Below are 18578 nucleotides of genomic sequence, written 5' to 3'. Positions count from 1 at the left end.
TGCCACCTTGTGGGGACAAAGACTTGGGACTCAGAGTTGGGGACAGACTGAAAGAAGAGATCAGGAGAGGTGGCCCAATGGCTGAGACCGGGCAGGGTGGCACCGCCCTCCAGCTCCCCACCCAGTGCCCCATTTCTAAAGTACCAGGAGCCACCCAACCCCTGTTCTGGCTCTTGCCCTCGTTTTCCATCAACAGGTGCCCAGCCAACTGTGCCACCCACGCCTGGTCTAAAGCACCTGAGCCCTACCCAAGTCCCTCCTGACCTGTGCTGGCCCTGGGACAGGAGGGGGCTCTTGGGGTTCAGTTGCAAATAGCCTGGGACTTCCTTCCTGTAAAAATCAGGGCAAGAGAGAAAGATGCAAGAAATCCAATATTCACAGCCAAGACAGAAAGATAGTGCAAATGGGAAAGGAAGAGAGACAGACATAAAGACAGACGGGACAGAGACAGAGAGAGACATAAAGACAGAGAGCTAGAGACTGAGAGAGATAGAGAGACGCTGAGTCAGGCTGAGGGAGATGGAGACTTGGGTATCAAATGTTGATAAGCTGGAAGATTCAATGGGGAAAGACAGATGAAAAGGTAGATTTATTTTATTTACTTTTTTTATTTTTTAAGCAGGGTCTCACTCCAGCCCAGCTGGACCAGGAACTCATTGTAATCCTTTTACCTTAGCCTCCCTCATGGCGGGATTAAAGGCGTGCACCACCACACCCCATGAGGAGGTAGTTTCAAAAGCAGACACAAAGATGGAAAGAGAAGTGAAGAGGGAGACAGACAGAAGTGATGAATGAGGAACAGGACCAGGAATCCTTGTGTCTGAATAGCACCCCAAAGCTGGTGAGAGACCCACTGCTTGGGGAGACACGGGAGGACCTGGTCTGACTTGGGGACCCCCCCCTCCCCATCCTCAGGGCCAGTGAGAGAGGGAGTGGCACTAGGCACTGGGTGGGGGGGTGCTCGGGGGTGGAGGGGAGGGGAGGCAGGAGGAGTTAGCGCTGGGGCCTGGACTGACAAGGCACCTCACTACCCGAGAATGTGCCCCGGGGACCAGTGGGTGGTTAAAACACAGCCGGTGCCTGAGTCCAGGAGGCGGCGGCGGCAGGAAGGTGAGGAGGGCCAGCCTGAGAAGTCTGCGGCCGAGCCGGGAGCCAGGCCCCCACCCACCACCTGGGGACAGGGGATATGACAGGTGAGGCCTGGGGAGGGGGCTCAGCAAGAAGGGAAAGAGAGAAAATCCCCCACCCACCCCATCTGGCTTTGGTAGGATTCTGTCCTGCCTCCTGAGACATCCCTGCTCTCCCCTGCTGAATCCCACCCACTTGGTGCTGATGTTGGAGGGCTCCGTGTCCCATGGTCTATCTCTGCTAGGGTAGGGGAGGCAGGAGCAGTGGGTCACTTGAGCCTCTCCATCCTCTGGTCCCCTAGGTGCAGCGGTCATGGCTAGGGCAGGACCCCCCAGGAAGTGGATGCTGGCCACCGTGATCACAGCCCTGATTCTAGGGGTCTCAGGTAACCAGGGCCCCTGTGTGTGTACGGGACTAGCTGTGTCTGAGGGGTTGGGGGCCATGGGCTTGTCTCTATATCTGGGTGAATGTGTGGCTGTGCAGCTGTGTGTGGTTGTGTGACTGTTCTAGTGTGTGCGTTTAAGTGGGGTGGGGTCTTTTGTTTTTTAATTTTTTTTTTAATTTATTTATTTGAGAGCGACAGACACAGAGAGAAAGACCGATAGAGGGAAAGAGAGAGAGAATGGGCGCGCCAGGGCTTCCAGCCTCTGCAAGCGAACTCCAGATGGGAGCACCCCCTTGTGCATCTGGCTAACGTGGGACCTGGGGAACCAAGCCTCGAACCAGGGTCCTTAGGCTTCATAGGCAAGCGCTTAACCGCTAAGCCATCTCTCCAGCCCGGTCTTTTGTTTTTTAGACAGAGTCTCATGTAGCCCAATCTGGTCTCAAATGCACTGTATAGCAAAACTGACCTTGACCTTCTGAACTCCCCTGCCTCTACCTCCCCATTGCTAGGATGGCAGTCTTGCACCCAGGGCTTTGTGCATGCTAGGCAAACACTCTACCAACTGAGCTACATTCCCAGTCCTCTTTGTTGTTGTTTTGTTTGTTTGTTTTGTTTTTTGTTTTTGCTTGTTTGAGGTAGGGTCTCAGTCTAGCTCAGGCTGACCTGGAATTCACTATGGAGTCTCTGCCTCCTGAGTGCTGGGATTAAAGACAAGCACCACCACACCCAGCTCCTCTGTTGAGTTTTTTGAGACAGGTTCTCATTACCATGCAACCCTGGCTGACCTACAACTACATAGTAATTCAATCTGACCTCAAATTCCCAGCAAGCCTCCTGTCTTTTGCCTTAAAAAATATATTTTTTTTATTTATTTATCTGCAAGCAGAGAGGAATAAAGAGACAGAGAGAATGGGTGCAGCAGGGCCTCCAACCACTGCAAATGCATGTGCCTTTTTGTACATCTGGCTTTAAATGAGTGCTGGGGAATCAAACCTGGGTCATTAAGCTTTGCAGGCAAACGCCTTAACCTCTGAGCCATCTCTCCAGCCCCTGCCTCTCCCTTTTGAGTGCTGGGATTGCAGGCAGGCACGATCATGCCACGCTTGTTTTCTTTCACTCTCTCTTTTCCTCCTTTCCTTCCTTCCTCCCCTCCTTCTTTCTTTCTTTTCTATCTTTCTTTCATTCTCTTTTTTTCTTTTTAAAATATTTTATTTGCGGGCTGGAGAGATGGCTTAGCGGTTAAGCGCTTGCCTGAGAAGCCTAAGGACCCTGGTTCAAGGCTCGATTCTCCAGGACCCACGTTAGCCAGATGCACAAGAGGGTGCATGCATCTGGAGTTCATTTGCAGTGGCTGGAGGCCCTGGCACGCCCATTCTCTCTCTCTTCTCTCTCTCTCTCTGCCTCTTTCTCTCTCTGTCTGTCACTCTCAAATAAATAAATAAGAATATATTTAAGAAATATTTTATTTGCAAGCAGAGGGAGGGAGAGAGAGAAAGAAAGAGAGAGAGAGAGAAAGAGACAGAATAGGCACACCAGGGCCTCCAGCCACTGCAAATGAACTCCAGACGCATGCACCTCTTTGTACATCTGGCTTTACGTGGGTACTGGAGAATCAAACCCAGGTCATCAGGCTTTGCAGGCAAGTGCCTTAACCACCAAGCCATCTCTTTAGCCCCTTCTTTTCTTTTTTACATAACAGCATCTCACTCTGAAACCTAGACTAGCCTCAAACTCCTGCTTCTGCTTCCCATGTACTAAAATTACATATGTGCGTTCCACCATGCTCAGGTCACGGAGGGCCTTTGACCAAAGCCAGCAAGTGCTTTTAACTGATGAGCCGTTTTCCCAGCTCTGCCTTTTCCCATATCAAAGGACTGTGTGTAGCAGGCGGTCCTGACTTGGTCCAGGCTCCATGGTTGAGAGTGTGTGCGTTTCAGCTCTCGTCCAGCTCTACATAGGGCGCATGCCTAATGCCCCGTGAGTGCTCCTGTTTGGCCGTGTACTGCTCCTTGGCTTGGAACATGACTGCGGACATCTGAGGTGCCCGGGTCTGTGTCCTTGCCCTCCGTCACAGGATGAAGTGCCACAAATGGCGGTCACCGGGAAAATGTGCGACCGTACGTGGCGACTTGCATATGGGCAGGTGTGCCCAGGTGCCCGTGTTTCTGGTGATGTGACGGATGAGAGTGTATGTGCAGGTGACTGTGACGGTGCGGGTGGGGGCTGTGAGCGCAGCTGTGTATGCGTTAGTGCGGCCGTGTGTCTGGATTCCCTCAAGAGAGTGAATGGGCCAAAGGGGTTGTGGGATGGCAACGTTTAAACTTGGTTTCATTTATTTATTTATTTATTTTTAAGGTTGGGAGAGAGGGAGGGAAGGAGGCAATGGGCGTGCCAGGGCCTCCAGCCACTGCAGACAAACTCCTGGTGCATTCAGCACCATGTGCATCTGGCTTACTTGGGCACTGGGGAATCGAACTTGAGTCCTTAGGCTTTGCAGGCAAGTACCTGAGCTGCTAAGCCGTCTTCCAGCCCAAATTTACTGATTTTTGTTGTTGTTGTTTTTGTTTTTTGAGGTAGGGTCTCATTTTAGCTCAGGCTTACCTGAAATTCTCTATGTAGTCTCAAAGTAGCCTCGAACTCACGGTGATCCTCCTACCTCTGCCTCCCGAGTGCTGGGATTAAAGGCCTGTGCCACTATGCCCGGCTTGACTTTTGTTTTTAATGAAAAGGTTGCACACATAGATGCCCCTCTCCCCCACCTTAATTCTGCTGAGGGACTTCAGTGGGGTTATTGGTATTCATTGTGGAGACCAAGAAGCCTCAGTCTCTTCAGGGATGGAGGAAACATGGTGTCTCAGGCTATACCCGCCCCACCCACCCTGAGGCTCTTACGATCTTTCTTTCTTTCTTTTTTTTTTTTTTTGGTTTTTCGAGATAGGGTGTCACTCTAGCCCAGGCTGACCTGGAATTCACTCTGTATTCTCAGGGTGGCCTCGAACTCACGGTGATCCTCCTACCTCTGCCTCCCAAGCGCTAGGATTAAAGGTGTGCTCCACCACACCCAGCTTCTTACAATCTTTCTAGCCCCTCTTCCACGACGCTCCCTGAGCCTTGGTGGGCAAGAGAGGGATCTGATTTAGTGTTGCTTTCTCTGTAGACTCTGGGTCTCTGCTCTTATGAGGTTTGAGTGACCACAGTGTCTGCCACCATTTCCCTAGAACCGGTTTTCAGGCTAGCTGTGAGAGCAGCATTTCTCTCACCACTTCCCTTATGAAGACTTCTGGGACCCCGGGCAGATGAGGTGGAGGTGACCCATCTCCTGGTAGACAGTCGATTCTCTCTTCTTGATGCATTGATCTATTCTTGCTCTCCCTGTGCTCTCTTCCATGCCACAAGGGCGGGTCCCAGCCGCCCCCCATCAGCTACAGGGAAGCGGGGAGCCAGGGATCTGGTGGCTGGTGACTGTTAAGTGACTGTCTCGTGCTGTACCTTGCTGAGAGTAGGTGGGCGTGCATCCACTTGTAATCTTGTGCCCATGTCAGATGCTGAGGTCCTGTGAGGCAGCCTGGTGCTGTGTGCCTGGGGAGCGTGTGCTACCACACAGCTGTGCCCTTGGGGGTGTGTGGGCCATTGTCTGTGACGTACCATGCACGTTTCTTGGAGTGTGCCCATGATATGGGTGGCACCGAGGCCTTCCTTCTCTGGGCCATCAGCATGGACACTGATGGTGAATGGCCTGTGGCGTGCATGGACAATGACAGAGCAAGTCCCTGTGGCCTGCAGGTCTGTGTGGGACGAGGTGGGCGCTGGGGACCAGTCACAAGATTCATTTGTGCCTGAGAACTCATAAAGCCAGTTCTGCTCTGTCTCTCCACCCGGATTCCCGAAGCGGAGTCCTTTTCCAGTCCTTCTTCCCCCAACTCTACCTCCACCCAAGACCTCGGACTCTCCCACAGTCCCCAAGTGACCTTGGCCTTGCCTCTTTCCAAACTGATTCCTGGGGCTGAGGAGATAGCTTGGTGGTTAAGACACTTGCCTCCAAACAGATTCCAATCCCCTCAGTCATGGGCTTTGAACTTGACCTCCTCTTGCCTCAGCCTCCCAAGTAAGTGGAATGACCAGTTTGTGCCTGTAGGTTCCTGACCCCACTTCCCAAGACTAGACCCCAAAGTTCAAGCCGGCCTGTGTCTTTGAGGATGTCCACTGTAGTCTACCCATTGTAGTCTCCCCTGGTCTTACCCACTGAGCTTCAGGCAACTCCTAGAGAATTCCTGAGGTCCACGAAGTCCAGGGACCCCACCCGAACGTGGAGTTTCTCCTAGAATACAGACTTCACTGGCCAAGCTGGGATTTCACCTTTATTCTGCAGACACCCCTTCTTAGTTTCAGCTCCAATCCTTGGGTCCTGACCCCACCTCTGCAGAGCTGGCCCCGCCCCTACAGCACAGAGCCCAGCCCCTGCGGCCATCACTGGGCCCACAGCTCTAATTCCGCTCACTCAGCCCTGAGCCCCCATGTAGTCCCGGCTCCACCCCTGCACACCTCACCTCCACAGCTCCGACCCACCCCCTTTCCCCCCAGCCTCCAGCCAGATCCCTATAGTCCAGGACCCACCTATCCAGTCTTGGCCCAGCCACTACTGGCTCTGCCCCTGGAACCTGGACCCCCACCACCAGCCTAGGGGCCTGGAGATCACTTCTGACAACCTGTGGCTGGGTCCCAAGTCCTAAATCTAAGACTTGCCTCCTGCATCTAAGCCCTATCTCTGTCCAAGTCCTGACCCTAGGCCAATGGCCCACTCATCTTGTGTCCCCAGAGCCTGTTCTAGCCACTGATGCCTCTTCCTGTGACAACCCCTCTGCCACCGGGCCCTCTGGGAGCAACAGAGACCTCGGAAGAGAGGCTGGCGAGGACTCCAGGTCGGATGATGACAGCAGCAGCCGTATTGTGAATGGAGCAGACTGCAAGAAGGACGCACAGCCGTGGCAGGGGGCACTGCTGCTCGGGCCCAACAAGCTGTACTGTGGGGCGGTGCTGGTGAACCCGCAGTGGTTGCTCACTGCTGCGCACTGTAGAAAGCCGTGAGTGAGGAGACGGGAGCTGGGGACAGGGCACAGGAAGGGTCAGAGCTGGGCTGGGGACTGCAGATGAACGGATAGATGGATGGTACCAGATCATGGGGTGAGGATACGCCAGAGAAGGGGCTGTGTTGGACATGGACTTAGGGACAGGTGGAGTGTGTGTGTGTGTGTGTGTGTGTGTGTGTGTGTGTGTTCAAAGGCTTTCAATAGAGGTGTTAGGATAGGCTTGAAACTCAGGGTATGCACTGGGGAGATAGATAGCTCAGTTGTTACAATGCTAGTCTTGCAAGCACGAGGACCTGAGCTCAGTCCCCCAAACACATATAAAATTTCTGGGAGTCAAGACACACACCTGTAATGCCAGGGCTGGGGAGGTAGAGACAGGAGGGTCCTTGGAGCTCACTGGCCAGCCAGTCTAGACTACATGGCGAGTTCCAGGCCAATGAGAGCAATGAGAGACTGGGGAACAGCACCTGAGGTGGTCCAATGACACACATGTGCCCACACACATATGAACACACACACACACACACACACACACACACAGAGATGTGGTCAGGATGAAGACAAGGTTGAGATGGGGTCTGGCCATGAGTTGGAATTGGAGACTGGGTTGAGGTCAAAGTCAGAAAAGGGATTGGACCTGGCTGGGTTTAGAAACGGGAGTGGCCAGTAGGTCTTGGAAATGTAGTGAGCAGGGTTGGGTTTGGAGTTGGACGCACACACGTCGCTGGGTTAGGGTGAGAAGGAATAGAGTTGGAGCTGGGAGGTAGTGAGAAGGATGGAGATAAAGACAGTGACAGAGCAGAGGCTGGAGATCAGTGTGGAGATAACAGTGGAATTGGGTTAGTTAACGGGGATGGATGGACTTCCTGTTTCTGGTTTTCTTTGTTGTTGTTGTTATTTTGGTTTTTCAAGGTAGGGTCTCTCTCTAGCCCAGGCTGACCTGGAATTCAGTATCTAGTCTCAGACTGGCCTCGAACTTACAATGATCCTCCTGCCTCTGCCTCCTTAAACTCTTTATTTTAAAATATATTTTATTGGCGCACGCCTTTAATCCCAGCACTTGGGAGGCAGAGGTAGGAGGATCGTGGAGAGTTCAAAGCCACCCTGAGAATACATAGTAAATTCCAGGTCAGCCTGAGCTAGAGTGAGACCCTACCTTAGAAAAAAAAAAAACAAAAACAAAACAAAACAAAACATATATATATAATTTAGGAGAAAGAGGGGGAGAGAGAGAGAATGGGCACGCCAGGGCCTCTAGCCACTATAAACAAACTCCAGATGCATGCACCACCTTGTGCATCTGGCTTACATGGGTCCTGGAGAGTCAAACTGGGATCCTTTGGTCTTGCAGGCAAGCACCTTAACCACTAAGCCACCTCTCCAGTCTGGCCTTAAACTCTTGATCTTCCTACCTCTACTTCGAGTGCTGGGATTATAGGCACGTGCCACCATTCCCAGCTGGAATGGTTTGATTGGGAGTGGGGACTGATGAGATTTGGGGTTGAAAACGGACATGCAGATGGTTTCTGGAAGGGGAGGAATTGGATCGGGTTTGAGGATCGGATGAGAATAGGTTGGGAGCTGAGGTGAGCATGGACACTGGGTGTGGAGTTAGGGTTGAGGTGGTGTTGGATATGGAGACAGGCTCAGCCCAGCAGTGATCATCACTGTCTTCCTTAGAGTGTACAGGGTCCGCCTGGGCCACCATTCCACGTCCCCCGTCTATGAATCTGGACAGCAGATGTATCAGGGGATCAAATCCATCCCACACCCTGGCTATTCCCACCCTGGCCACTCCAATGACCTCATGCTCATCAAACTGAATAAGAAAATCAGAGACAGTCACTCAGTCAGACCCATCAACATCTCATCCAACTGCCCCTCCGAAGGGACCAAATGCATGGTGTCTGGCTGGGGAACGACCAGCAGCTCCCACAGTGAGTACCAAATACGTCCTTCCTTTTAATCCGCCCCTATGTCCTGGCACACATGTGCGCACACTTGTGCTCGTCACGGAGCCCAGACTGGCCTGAAACTTGCAGTCCTCCTGTCTCAGCCTCCTTAGTGTATGGATGACAATCATGCGCCACCACAGCTGGCAGCCCGCTCTTTCTTCATTCATTGTGTCTTGTTCAACAGATAACTTCCCCAAGGTCCTCCAGTGCCTTAACATCACTGTGCTGAACAAAGACAAGTGCCGGGATGCGTACCCAGGCCAGATAGATGAGACCATGTTCTGCGCGGGCGATGAGGAGGGCAGGGACTCCTGCCAGGTAAGGACTAGATGCGTCTCTGTTTATTTATTGGGGTTTTTTTTCTCTTTTTTTATTTTTTGTTCATTTATTTCTTTATTTATTTGAGAGTGACAGACACAGAGAGAAAGACAGATAGAGGGAGAGAGAGAGAGAATGGGCGCGCCAGGGCTTCCAGCCTCTGCAAAGGAACTCCAGACGCGTGCGCCCCCTTGTGCATCTGGCTAACGTGGGACCTGGGGAACCGAGCCTCGAACCGGGGTCCTTAGGCTTCACAGGCAAGTGCTTAACTGCTAAGCCATCTCTCCAGCCCTTTTCTCTTTTTTTATTGTTTTGTTTTTCAAGGTTGGGTCTTGCTCTAGCCCAGGCTGACCTGGAATTCACTAGGTAGTCTTAGGGTGGCCTAGAACTCACAGTGATCGCTCCTACCTCTGTCTCCCAAGTGCTGGAGTTAAAGGTGTGCGCCACCATGCCCGGCTCATCTCCATTTACTGAGAGCGTCAAAGAGGCAACCTAGACTCAGCCACGTCCTGGGAATCCAGCAATGACCCAAGACAATCAGGATGCTTCTTTTATTTATTTATGAGACAGAAAGAGAGAGAGAGCAAGAGAGAGGGAGTTGGTGTGCCATGGCCTCCAGTCAGTGCAATCGTACTCCAGACACGTGCACCACTTTGAGCGCATGCGTCACCTTGTGCATCTGGCTTATGTGGGTTCTGGGGAGTTGAACCTCAGTCTTTAGGCTTCACAGGCAAGTGCCTTAGCCGCTAAGCTATCTCTCCAGCCCAGGGGATGCCTCTTTACATGCAGCTAATTCTCCACAGCAGCACTGCCCAGTAAACACACAGTACATTATGCACACACCATGTTCAGTGTTCATGCGGGCACATTTTTTAATTTTTAGCTTTTTGAAGTAAAGGTCTTGCTCCAGCCCAGGCTGACCTAGAATTCACTCTGTAGTCTCAGGGTGGCCTCAAACTCACAGCGATCCTCCTACCTCTCCCTTCAAAGTGCTGGGGTTAAAGGTGAGTGCCACCATGCCCAGTTGGAAACACTTTAAAAAGCAAAAAGAGCATGGTGGTACATGGCTGTAAAAAACAAAAGTAAAAAGAAAGCTGGAAGTAATGGTACAGACTTACCATATCACCTACTCTAGAGGCTGAGAGGTAGAGCTCCTGCCTAGAATCCACAGTAAGGGCTGGGGGCGTGGCTCAGAGGTAGAGCTCCTGTCTAGAATCCACAGTGAGGGGACTGGGGGCATGGCTCAGAGGTAGAGCTCCTGTCTAGAATCCACAGTGAGGGCTGGGGGCGTGGCTCAGGGGTAGAGCTCCTGTCTAGAATCCACAGTGAGGGCTGGGGGAGTGGCTCAGAGGTAGAGCTCCTGCCTAGAATCCACAGTGAGGGCTGGGGGAGTGGCTCAGAGGTAGAGCTCCTGCCTAGAATCCACAGTGAGGGCTGGGGGCGTGGCTCAGAGGTAGAGCTCCTGTCTAGAATCCACAGTGAGGGCTGGGGGCGTGTCTCAGAGGTAGAGCTCCTGCCTAGAATCCACAGTGAGGGCTGGGGTCATGGCTCAGAGGTAGAGCTCCTGCCTAGAATCCACAGTGAGGGCTGGGGGCGTGTCTCAGAGGTAGAGCTCCTGCCTAGAATCCACAGTGAGGGCTGGGGACGTGGCTCAGAGGTAGAGCTCCTGCCTAGAATCCACAGTGAGGGCTGGGGGCGTGGCTCAGAGGTAGAGCTCCTGCCTAGAATCCACAGTGAGGGCTGGGGACATGGCTCAGATGTAGAGCTCCTGCCTAGAATCCACAGTGAGGGACTGGGGGCGTGGCTCAGAGGTAGAGCTCCTGCCTAGAATCCACAGTGAGGGCTGGGGGCGTGGCTCAGAGGTAGAGCTCCTGTCTAGAATCCACAGTGAGGGCTGGGGGCGTGGCTCAGATGTAGAGCTCCTGCCTAGAATCCACAGTGAGGGCTGGGGGCGTGGCTTCTCACTAAAGAGCCTATCTAGCATATGCAAAGCCCTGGATTCCATCCATATTACTGTGAAAAAAATAAGCAAATGAAACTTACAGTAATAATGTATTTCATTTAATGTACTCCAAATGACACCATTTCCCAATGTAGTTAATGTAATATGCCGGTGAGCAGTTCACTTTTCTGGAGCCAGTCTGCATGCCACAGTGCCAGCCCAGCTCCATTGTCAGGTTACGGGTGCTCCACAGTCACGTGGGGTTAGTGACCACCATAGTAGACAATGCGCGTCTGGAAGGAGACATCCAGGGTGCTCTCTGTGGGTGGGGAAGGTGTCACTTTGTCACTGCGTAAAGGTGCCACACCTACGGAGCACCCTTTACATGATGAGCACCACAGTTGTGTCCACTTACTTTGGAAGTTTTCAGTCATGCAACAGGTGACAAGTGTCTTGCTGGAACACAATCGATAAGATGACAGTTTTCCAACATGCACTACGAGAATGTCTTGAAGAAGGAAAGGAGAAAACCCGTGTGGCACAGCTTAACGGACTACTTAAACAGGCTACATTATTGGACGTGCAGAAAGAGCAAAATGAAAAACAAAACACCAGAAACCTTACTGTCCAGAAACTGTACAGATGGGGCCATTTGAGAGAATGATCAGGGCTCTCCAGGAAACAAAACATGGTTTTGTTTGTTTTGAGGTAGGGTCTTTCTCTAGCTCAGGCTGACCTGGAATTCATTACATAGTCTCAGGCTGGCCTTGAACTCAGAATGATCCTCCTACCTCTGCCCCTTGAGGGCTGGGGTTAAAGGCGTGCGCCATCATGCCCAGTAGGGAGTAGTCTTTATAGTGAGGAGGGTTGCCTTAGAGAAGGGGGATATAAGCAGAGACAAAAAGACACCCAGGAGCCTGGCTATTAAAGGTTAGGGCATAGAAATGGCATCTGTAAAGGCCTTGGGAGGAATTTGGCTGGTTCAAATGGTGGAAAGAAATCAGTATTTGGGGGGCACACAGGTTGTGGGAGAAGGACAGTAGGAGGTGTGGCTGGACAGGTGAGCGAGTGCCAATAGTTCCTCTGTATTTCCCTGGCAGCTTTGTTTATGGAAATGACCAGAAATTAAAATTGAATTGTCAGGGCCTGGCGTGAGGGCTCAGTGAGTAAAGTGTTTGCCATGCAAGCATGAAGACTGAGTTCAGATACCCAGCACCCATGTAAAAATGCCAGATGTGGGCTGGAGAGATGGCTTAGAGGTTAAGGCACTTGCCTGTAAAGCCAAAGGACCTAGGTTTGATTTCCCATGACCCACATAAGCCAGATGCACAAGGTAGCACATGCATCTGGAGTTCTTTTGCAGTGGCTGGAGGCCCTGGCAAGCCCATTTTTTCCCTCTCTCTCTCTTTCTCCCTGCTTGCAAATAAATAAATAAAGTAAAAAAGAAATGCCAGGTTGTAAACACACACCTATATTCCCAGCACTGGGAAGGTGGAGACAGGAGGATCCCTAGGGCTGGCTGCCCAGCTCGACAAGCTGGTGAGCTCCAGGTTCAGCTAGAGATTCTGCCTCAAACGATAAGACTGAGAATTACCGAGGAGGACACCCACCATCAACCTCTGGCCTCTATTTGCATACATACCTGCATCCACAAACATATGAATACACATATGCACACACATGCGCACCACATACATATATACACACATGCATACACACCCACATAGGAAAGAGTTAAGGTACTAAAAAAAGAAGCAGGACTTTGCCTGCACTTGGGCTCCGGAGGACTCTGCAGGGACAAGTCAGCCATCTCCCATCAGAGCACATGAGTGTCGTGAGCGATTTTGACGTTGAGCACTCCTCGGCTTCCCGTTTCCATCGGACACTCTGCACCTGGATATAGGGATGGGCGAGGGATCTACATCAAACACTGAAAGCACATCTAATTCCAATGCCTGGGTCTTAAACCACTGAGATGAGATCAGTACCAGGCACTGGGCATATGCCAGCCTGTGGTCTGGAGGTGACCCGCAAAAGCTTAGAGCGAGAACTTAGCCAGGCATGGTGATGCCTGCCTGTCATCTCAGCTTCCCCCAAGGGGTGGAGGCAGGACAATCCAAAGCTCCAGGCCAGCCTGGGCTACATGAGACTGTCTTACAATAGAAGTAAACAAGACAAAACAAATGATGATAATCACAACAGCAATCTGTTGCTAGTATAATAACAGCAGGAATAAATGTCTGCCTGCTATTTTGAGTCATTTATGTTGGTCTGTCATCGGCTCAGGCAACCATTACTATATGCCTTTTTTTTTTTTTTTAAACAGGCTGAGAGCAGTTAAGTCACAGGAAAATCAGTGCAGACATTTAAGCAAAAATCAGTGAGAAACCACTCAAGCCTGTCATCCAGTGATTGAGGAGTTCCAGGCCAGCCTGGGCTACCCCTGCTTCTATAAACAGAGAAGGCAAAAGAAGCGTGTTAAAAAGGGGGTGGGGAAAGGAGAGGGGAGAAAGCGGGGAGGGGCAGTAGGGAGTATCTCTCGAGGGTAATCACAGGAAACCGTGGAGAATAAAAGAATAAAAGGAAACAGGTGCTTTTATCCCTCAGGGGAGCCACATGGAGACATTTTTGGTTGAGGCATGGAGGAATGGCATCACTGTGAGTTACTGGGTAGAACTCAGGGATGCTGGCAGACATCCCACAAGGCCTGAGACAGCCCTAGAAACAGAAGAAAGTGGTCTCATTACATAGGTCAGTGGTGCCCAATTGAGAAACCCTTATTGTGGGGTTACCACCTACATTTTTATTGACTTATTCTTTTTTTTTTTTTTTTTCTGAGGTAGGGTCTCACTCTAGCCCAGGCTGACCTGGAATTCACTATGGAGTCTCAGGGAGGCCTTGAACTCTCACAGCGATCCTCCTACCTCTGCCTCCCCAGTGCTGAGGTTAAAGGCCTGAGCCACCACGCCCAGCTTGACCTACGGGTTTTTTTTGTTTCTGTTTTTGTTTGTTTGTTTTTTTGAGACAGGGTCTCATATAGCCTAGGTTGGCCTAGAACTCGCTATATGGCTTAGAATGACCTTGAACTGATCTTCCTGCCTCTACTCGTGAGTGCTGGCTTGCAGTCCAGATGGGTACGCAGGGAGGAGTGTTTGGTAGGGGGAAATCAGGTGTGGGGAGGAGAGGCAAACAGAGGCAGAGGCAAAATGGGGGAGGCGGGGAAATAGACTAAGGATGCTCTGAAGAAGAAAGTGGGAAATGGCAATGCTGGAGAGAGAGAGGAAGCTGGAGGGAGAGGTTAGGGGCTGGAGAGATGGGGCTCCTAAAAGCTGGATCTGGCTTGAATTAAGGATAATGTTTTCTCTCCGTTGTCTTGCTCTTTTTCACCTGTGTTTGCACCTTATTCTATGCGCCTTCACACCATATGTCCACCTGTTTCCTGTGTCCTGGTCTTCCTGCATCGGCTTTGGGTCTCCTGTGTCACCTTGCTTCGCCTCACCACCTCCCCTCCTCTGCCTGTGCCCCACTCAACCCCTTCAGGGAGATTCTGGGGGGCCTGTGGTCTGCAACAGCCAGCTGCAGGGCCTCGTGTCCTGGGGAGACTACCCCTGCGCGCAACGCAACAGGCCGGGAGTCTACACGAATCTCTGCTTGTTCACGAACTGGATCGAGGATACCATCAAGTGCAACTGAGTCATGCCAGGGCCCAGGGCACTTGACAGTTCCCTACCCCGTCTCTCCAGAAGCTGCTATGGATGCCTCCTGACATCAGGACCACCCCTTTTCCCTCACAGTGGACTGGCCTTGACACTCTCAGCTAGAGGCTGGGGACACTTTCTACAGTGACCAGGGTGGGGTTACAACTCACTGTCCCTTGTGGATCTGCCTCATACCTAGAGTTCAACTGTCCCTGTGGCTGTGACTCAAACTTAATCCCCAAAATAAAACATGACAAGAGAAGCTGTTTCTGGGTGTCTCCTCGCTGTGCACACCACCTGCACCCCTCAGGAGCTCCATTGGGTCATTTGTAAAAAACAACTTACTGATACTGTCTAGGGAGTGTCGAGGGGAATTCAGGGTTCATACTCTCAGCCAATTAAGAATAAAGAGGCAGGCTGGAGAGATGGCTTGGCAGTTAAGGTGCTTGCATGCAAAGCCAAAGGTCCCAGATTCAATTCCCCAGGACCCATGTAAGCCAGATGCACAAGCTGGCACATGTGTCTGGAGTTCATTTGCAATGGCTAGAGGCCCGGGAATACCCATTCTCCTTTTCTCTACATGTCTCTCTCAAATAAATAAGTAAAAACTTGAAAAAAATTTAAAAACAATTAAGAGGCAGAAAAATATTTTAAAAGAATAAAGCTTGGGCTTAGCAGTTAAGGTGCCTGCCTGAGAGTCTAAGAACCCAGGTTCGATTCCCCAGTACCCACATAAGCCAGATGCACAAAGTGGCACATGTATCTGGAGTGCCTTCTTAATGGCTAAAGGCCTTGGTGCTCCCAATTCCTTCTCTATCTGCCTCTTTCTCTCTCTATAATGAATAAATAAATAAAGTACAATATTTTTTATAAAAAAAAAATAAAGCTTATTTGAGGGGAAGAGGGGAAGAAAGGGAAAGAAAGGCTCTTCAGGGAGGAGGGGGCTTCCAGAGCTCAGAGAATCCACAGTTTCCATGGGGAACTGGACTTTTTAAAAATAGATTCTTTTAGCCGAGCATGGTTGCGCATGCCTTTAATCCTAGCACTTGGGAGGCAGAGGTAGGAGGATCACTGTGAGTTCAAGGCCACCTTGAGACTACAGAGTGAATTCTAGGTCAGCCTGAGCTAGAGTGAGACCCTACCTCAAAAAAAAAAAAAAAAAAAAAGCCGGGCGTGGTGGCGCACACCTTTAATCCTAGCACTCGGGAGGCAGAGGTAGGAGGATCACCGTGAGTTCAAGGCCACCCTGAGACTACAGAGTTACTTCCAGGTCAGCCTGGACCAGAGTGAGACCCTACCTCGAAAAACCAAAAAAAAAAAAAAAAAGATTATTTTAAATTTTTATTTATTTATTTATTTATTTGAGAGAGCAAGAGAAAGAAGCAAACACACACACAGAGAGAGAGAGAGAGAGAGAGAGAGAGAGAATGGGCACACCAGAGCCTCCAGCCACTGCAAATGAACTCCAGACACACGCACCACCTTGCACATCTGACTGGGGAATGGAACCGAGGTCCTTTGGCTTTGCAAGCAAACACCTTAACTGCTAAGCCATCTCTCCAGCCCTGGAGTTTTATTGAATGGGATCTGTTGGTTTGAGTGAAGGTGAGAGGTGCTTGGTTTTCTGCCTGTCTTGTACTTCTGAAGGTCTCAGGAAGCTGTCAAGCCCATCCACAAAGGCAGTGCATGCCCTGAAAAAAATTTTTCCAAGCCAGGAAGGAGAAACGATTGCCTTCGCCATCTTCATTTACCAAGCACTCTTTCCTAATCCACCTACCCAGAAAGCAGTCTCCTGCAGTGTTTCATTACTTTTTCTTTTTTTTTTTAATTTTTATTTATTTATTTGAGAGCAACAGACACAGAGAGAAAGACAGATAGAGGGAGAGAGAGAGAATGGGCACGCCAGGGCTTCCAGCCTCCGCGAACGAACTCCAGACGCGTGCGCCCCCTTGTGCATCTGGCTAACGTGGGACCTGGGGAACCGAGCCTCGAACCAGGGTCCTTAGGCTTCACAGGCAAGCGTTTAACCGCTAAGCCATCTCTCCAGCCCTCATTACTTTTTCTTATCTTCACAAATAGTGACCGAAGGCTGGGGAGATGGCAGACTTGAGGGAAGAGAAGGAACACTGGGTTTAAAGGCTCTCTGTGGTCAATGAGTGTAGCAGACAGCATAATAACGGTATCCCATATAGGTGGTCACCCTAATTCCTAGAGCCTATGACTGTGTTTACCTTAGTTTTCACCTCACAATGATTCAACTCATGGTTAATTCACAATGTATATTCAATAAAAACTATGCTTCAAATGTTGAATCTTAATAGTTCGCTAAGCTAGCAATATTCGAGCTTATAACATGGTTGGGGGTCTTAAGTTTACCCAAAAGACTTGTGTATTAAAAGACTGGCCCTCAGCCAACTATGTTATTGGGAGCTGCTAAGACCTTTCAGTGATAGATTCTGGTGAAAGGAAGTTAAGTCAACACAAAAGATGGGAAGGAGAACTTCCAAGGGCAGGATTCTTTTTCAAAAATGTTTTTATTGATTTGAGAGAGAGAGAGAGAGAGAGAGAGAGAGTATGGGCACTGTAGAGCCTCTGGCCACTGCAATTCCAGATGCATACACCACTCTGTGCATCTGAATTTACATGGATACTGGGGAATCAAACTCAGGCCTTCAGGCTTTACAAGAAAGCATCTTAAACCACTGAGCCATCTCCCCAGCCCCAGAATTCTTTTCATTAGGAAATATGGTATAAGACAACAAAGCAAAGCCAGGCATGGTGGTGCATGCCTTTAAACCCAGCGCTCACAGAGGTAGAGGATCACGTAGAGTTCCAGGCCACCCTGAGACTACAGAGTAAATTCCAGGTTAGCCTGGGCTAGTGAGACCCTACCTCAAAAAAAAAAAAAAAGAAGAGAGAAAGAAAGAAAGAAAGAAAGAAAGAAAGGAAGAAAGAAAGAAAGAAAGAAAGAAAGAAAGAGGGCTTGAGAGATGGCTTAGTGGTTAAGCGCTTGCCTGTGAAGCCTAAGGACCCCGGTTCGAGGCTTGGTTCCCCAGGTCCCACGTTAGCCAGATGCACAAGGGGGCGCACACGTCTGGAGTTTGTTTGCAGAGGCTGGAAGCCCTGGCGCGCCCATTCTCTCTCTCTCCCTCTACCTGTCTTTCTCTCTGTGTCTGTCGCTCTCAAATAAATAAATAAAAAATTTAAAAAAAGAAAAAAGAAAGAAAGAAAGAGCTTACAAACACAACCTAGTAATAATTGTTACCAACAAGAGCTCCACCCCCACCGCCACCCACCACCACCCTGGTCCAAGTCCTCACAACAGTTTGTGAGGACATGGCTCAAAGGTTGTAAAGGGGTCAGCAAACAGGACCCTGAGGGAGTCAGCAAACAGAGCCCTTTTAGCAGATTTTCTTTTCTTTCTCTTTTCTTTCCCTTTCATTCCTTCTTTCTGCTTTCTTTCCTTTTTTTTTTCTTTTCTTTCTCTTTCTTCCTTTCCTTCTTTCTTTCTCCTTCCTGTTCTTCTCATTTCCTTCTTTTTGTCTCTTCCTTTCCTTCCTTCCTTCTTTCCTTCCTCCTTTCCATCCTTCTTTCTTTCTTTCTTTTCCTTTTTTTCAGGCAAGCCCAACATACTGCCCTTTTTGTTATGAGGCAGTGAGAAAGAGAGAGAGAGAGAATGGGCACGCCAGGATCCCCAGCCACTGAACTCGAACTCCAGACGCGTGCGCCCCCTTTGTGTGGCCTTGTGCACTTGCGTCACTGTGCATCCGGCTTGGATAAGCCGTGGAGAGTCGAACAAGAGTCCTTAGGGGGCTGGAGAGATGGCTTAGTGGTTAAGCGCTTGCCTGTGAAGCCTAAGGACCCCGGTTCGAGGCTCGGTTCCCCAGGTCCCACGTTAGCCAGATGCACAAGGGGGCGCACGCGTCTGGAGTTCGTTTGCAGAGGCTGGAAGCCCTGGCGCGTCCATTCTCTCTCTCTCTCTCTCTCTCTCTCTCTCTCTCTCTCTCTTTCTCTGTCTGTCGCTCTCAAATAAATAAAAATAAACCAAAAAAATTTAAAAAAAGA

At 50.3% G+C, this 18578-nt stretch overlaps 1 protein-coding gene across 1 annotated transcript; it reads left to right on the top strand.

Moving 5' to 3' along the window:
- Positions 1 to 1440: 1440 nt before the first annotated feature.
- Positions 1441 to 14508, top strand: Klk5 (kallikrein related peptidase 5). The gene is made up of 5 exons (XM_004672578.2): positions 1441 to 1513; positions 6330 to 6594; positions 8281 to 8537; positions 8740 to 8873; positions 14356 to 14508. Exons 1-5 carry the CDS (start codon positions 1441 to 1443, stop codon positions 14506 to 14508), a joined length of 882 nt encoding a protein of 293 aa, XP_004672635.2.
- The last annotated feature ends 4070 nt before the right edge of the window (positions 14509 to 18578 follow it).

Source organism: Jaculus jaculus, chromosome 14 (genome assembly GCF_020740685.1).
Source record: "Jaculus jaculus isolate mJacJac1 chromosome 14, mJacJac1.mat.Y.cur, whole genome shotgun sequence".
NCBI lineage: Eukaryota > Metazoa > Chordata > Mammalia > Rodentia > Dipodidae > Jaculus > Jaculus jaculus.
The sequence above is the reverse complement of the archived record's forward strand: the minus strand, read 5'-3'. Positions and strand labels throughout refer to the sequence as shown.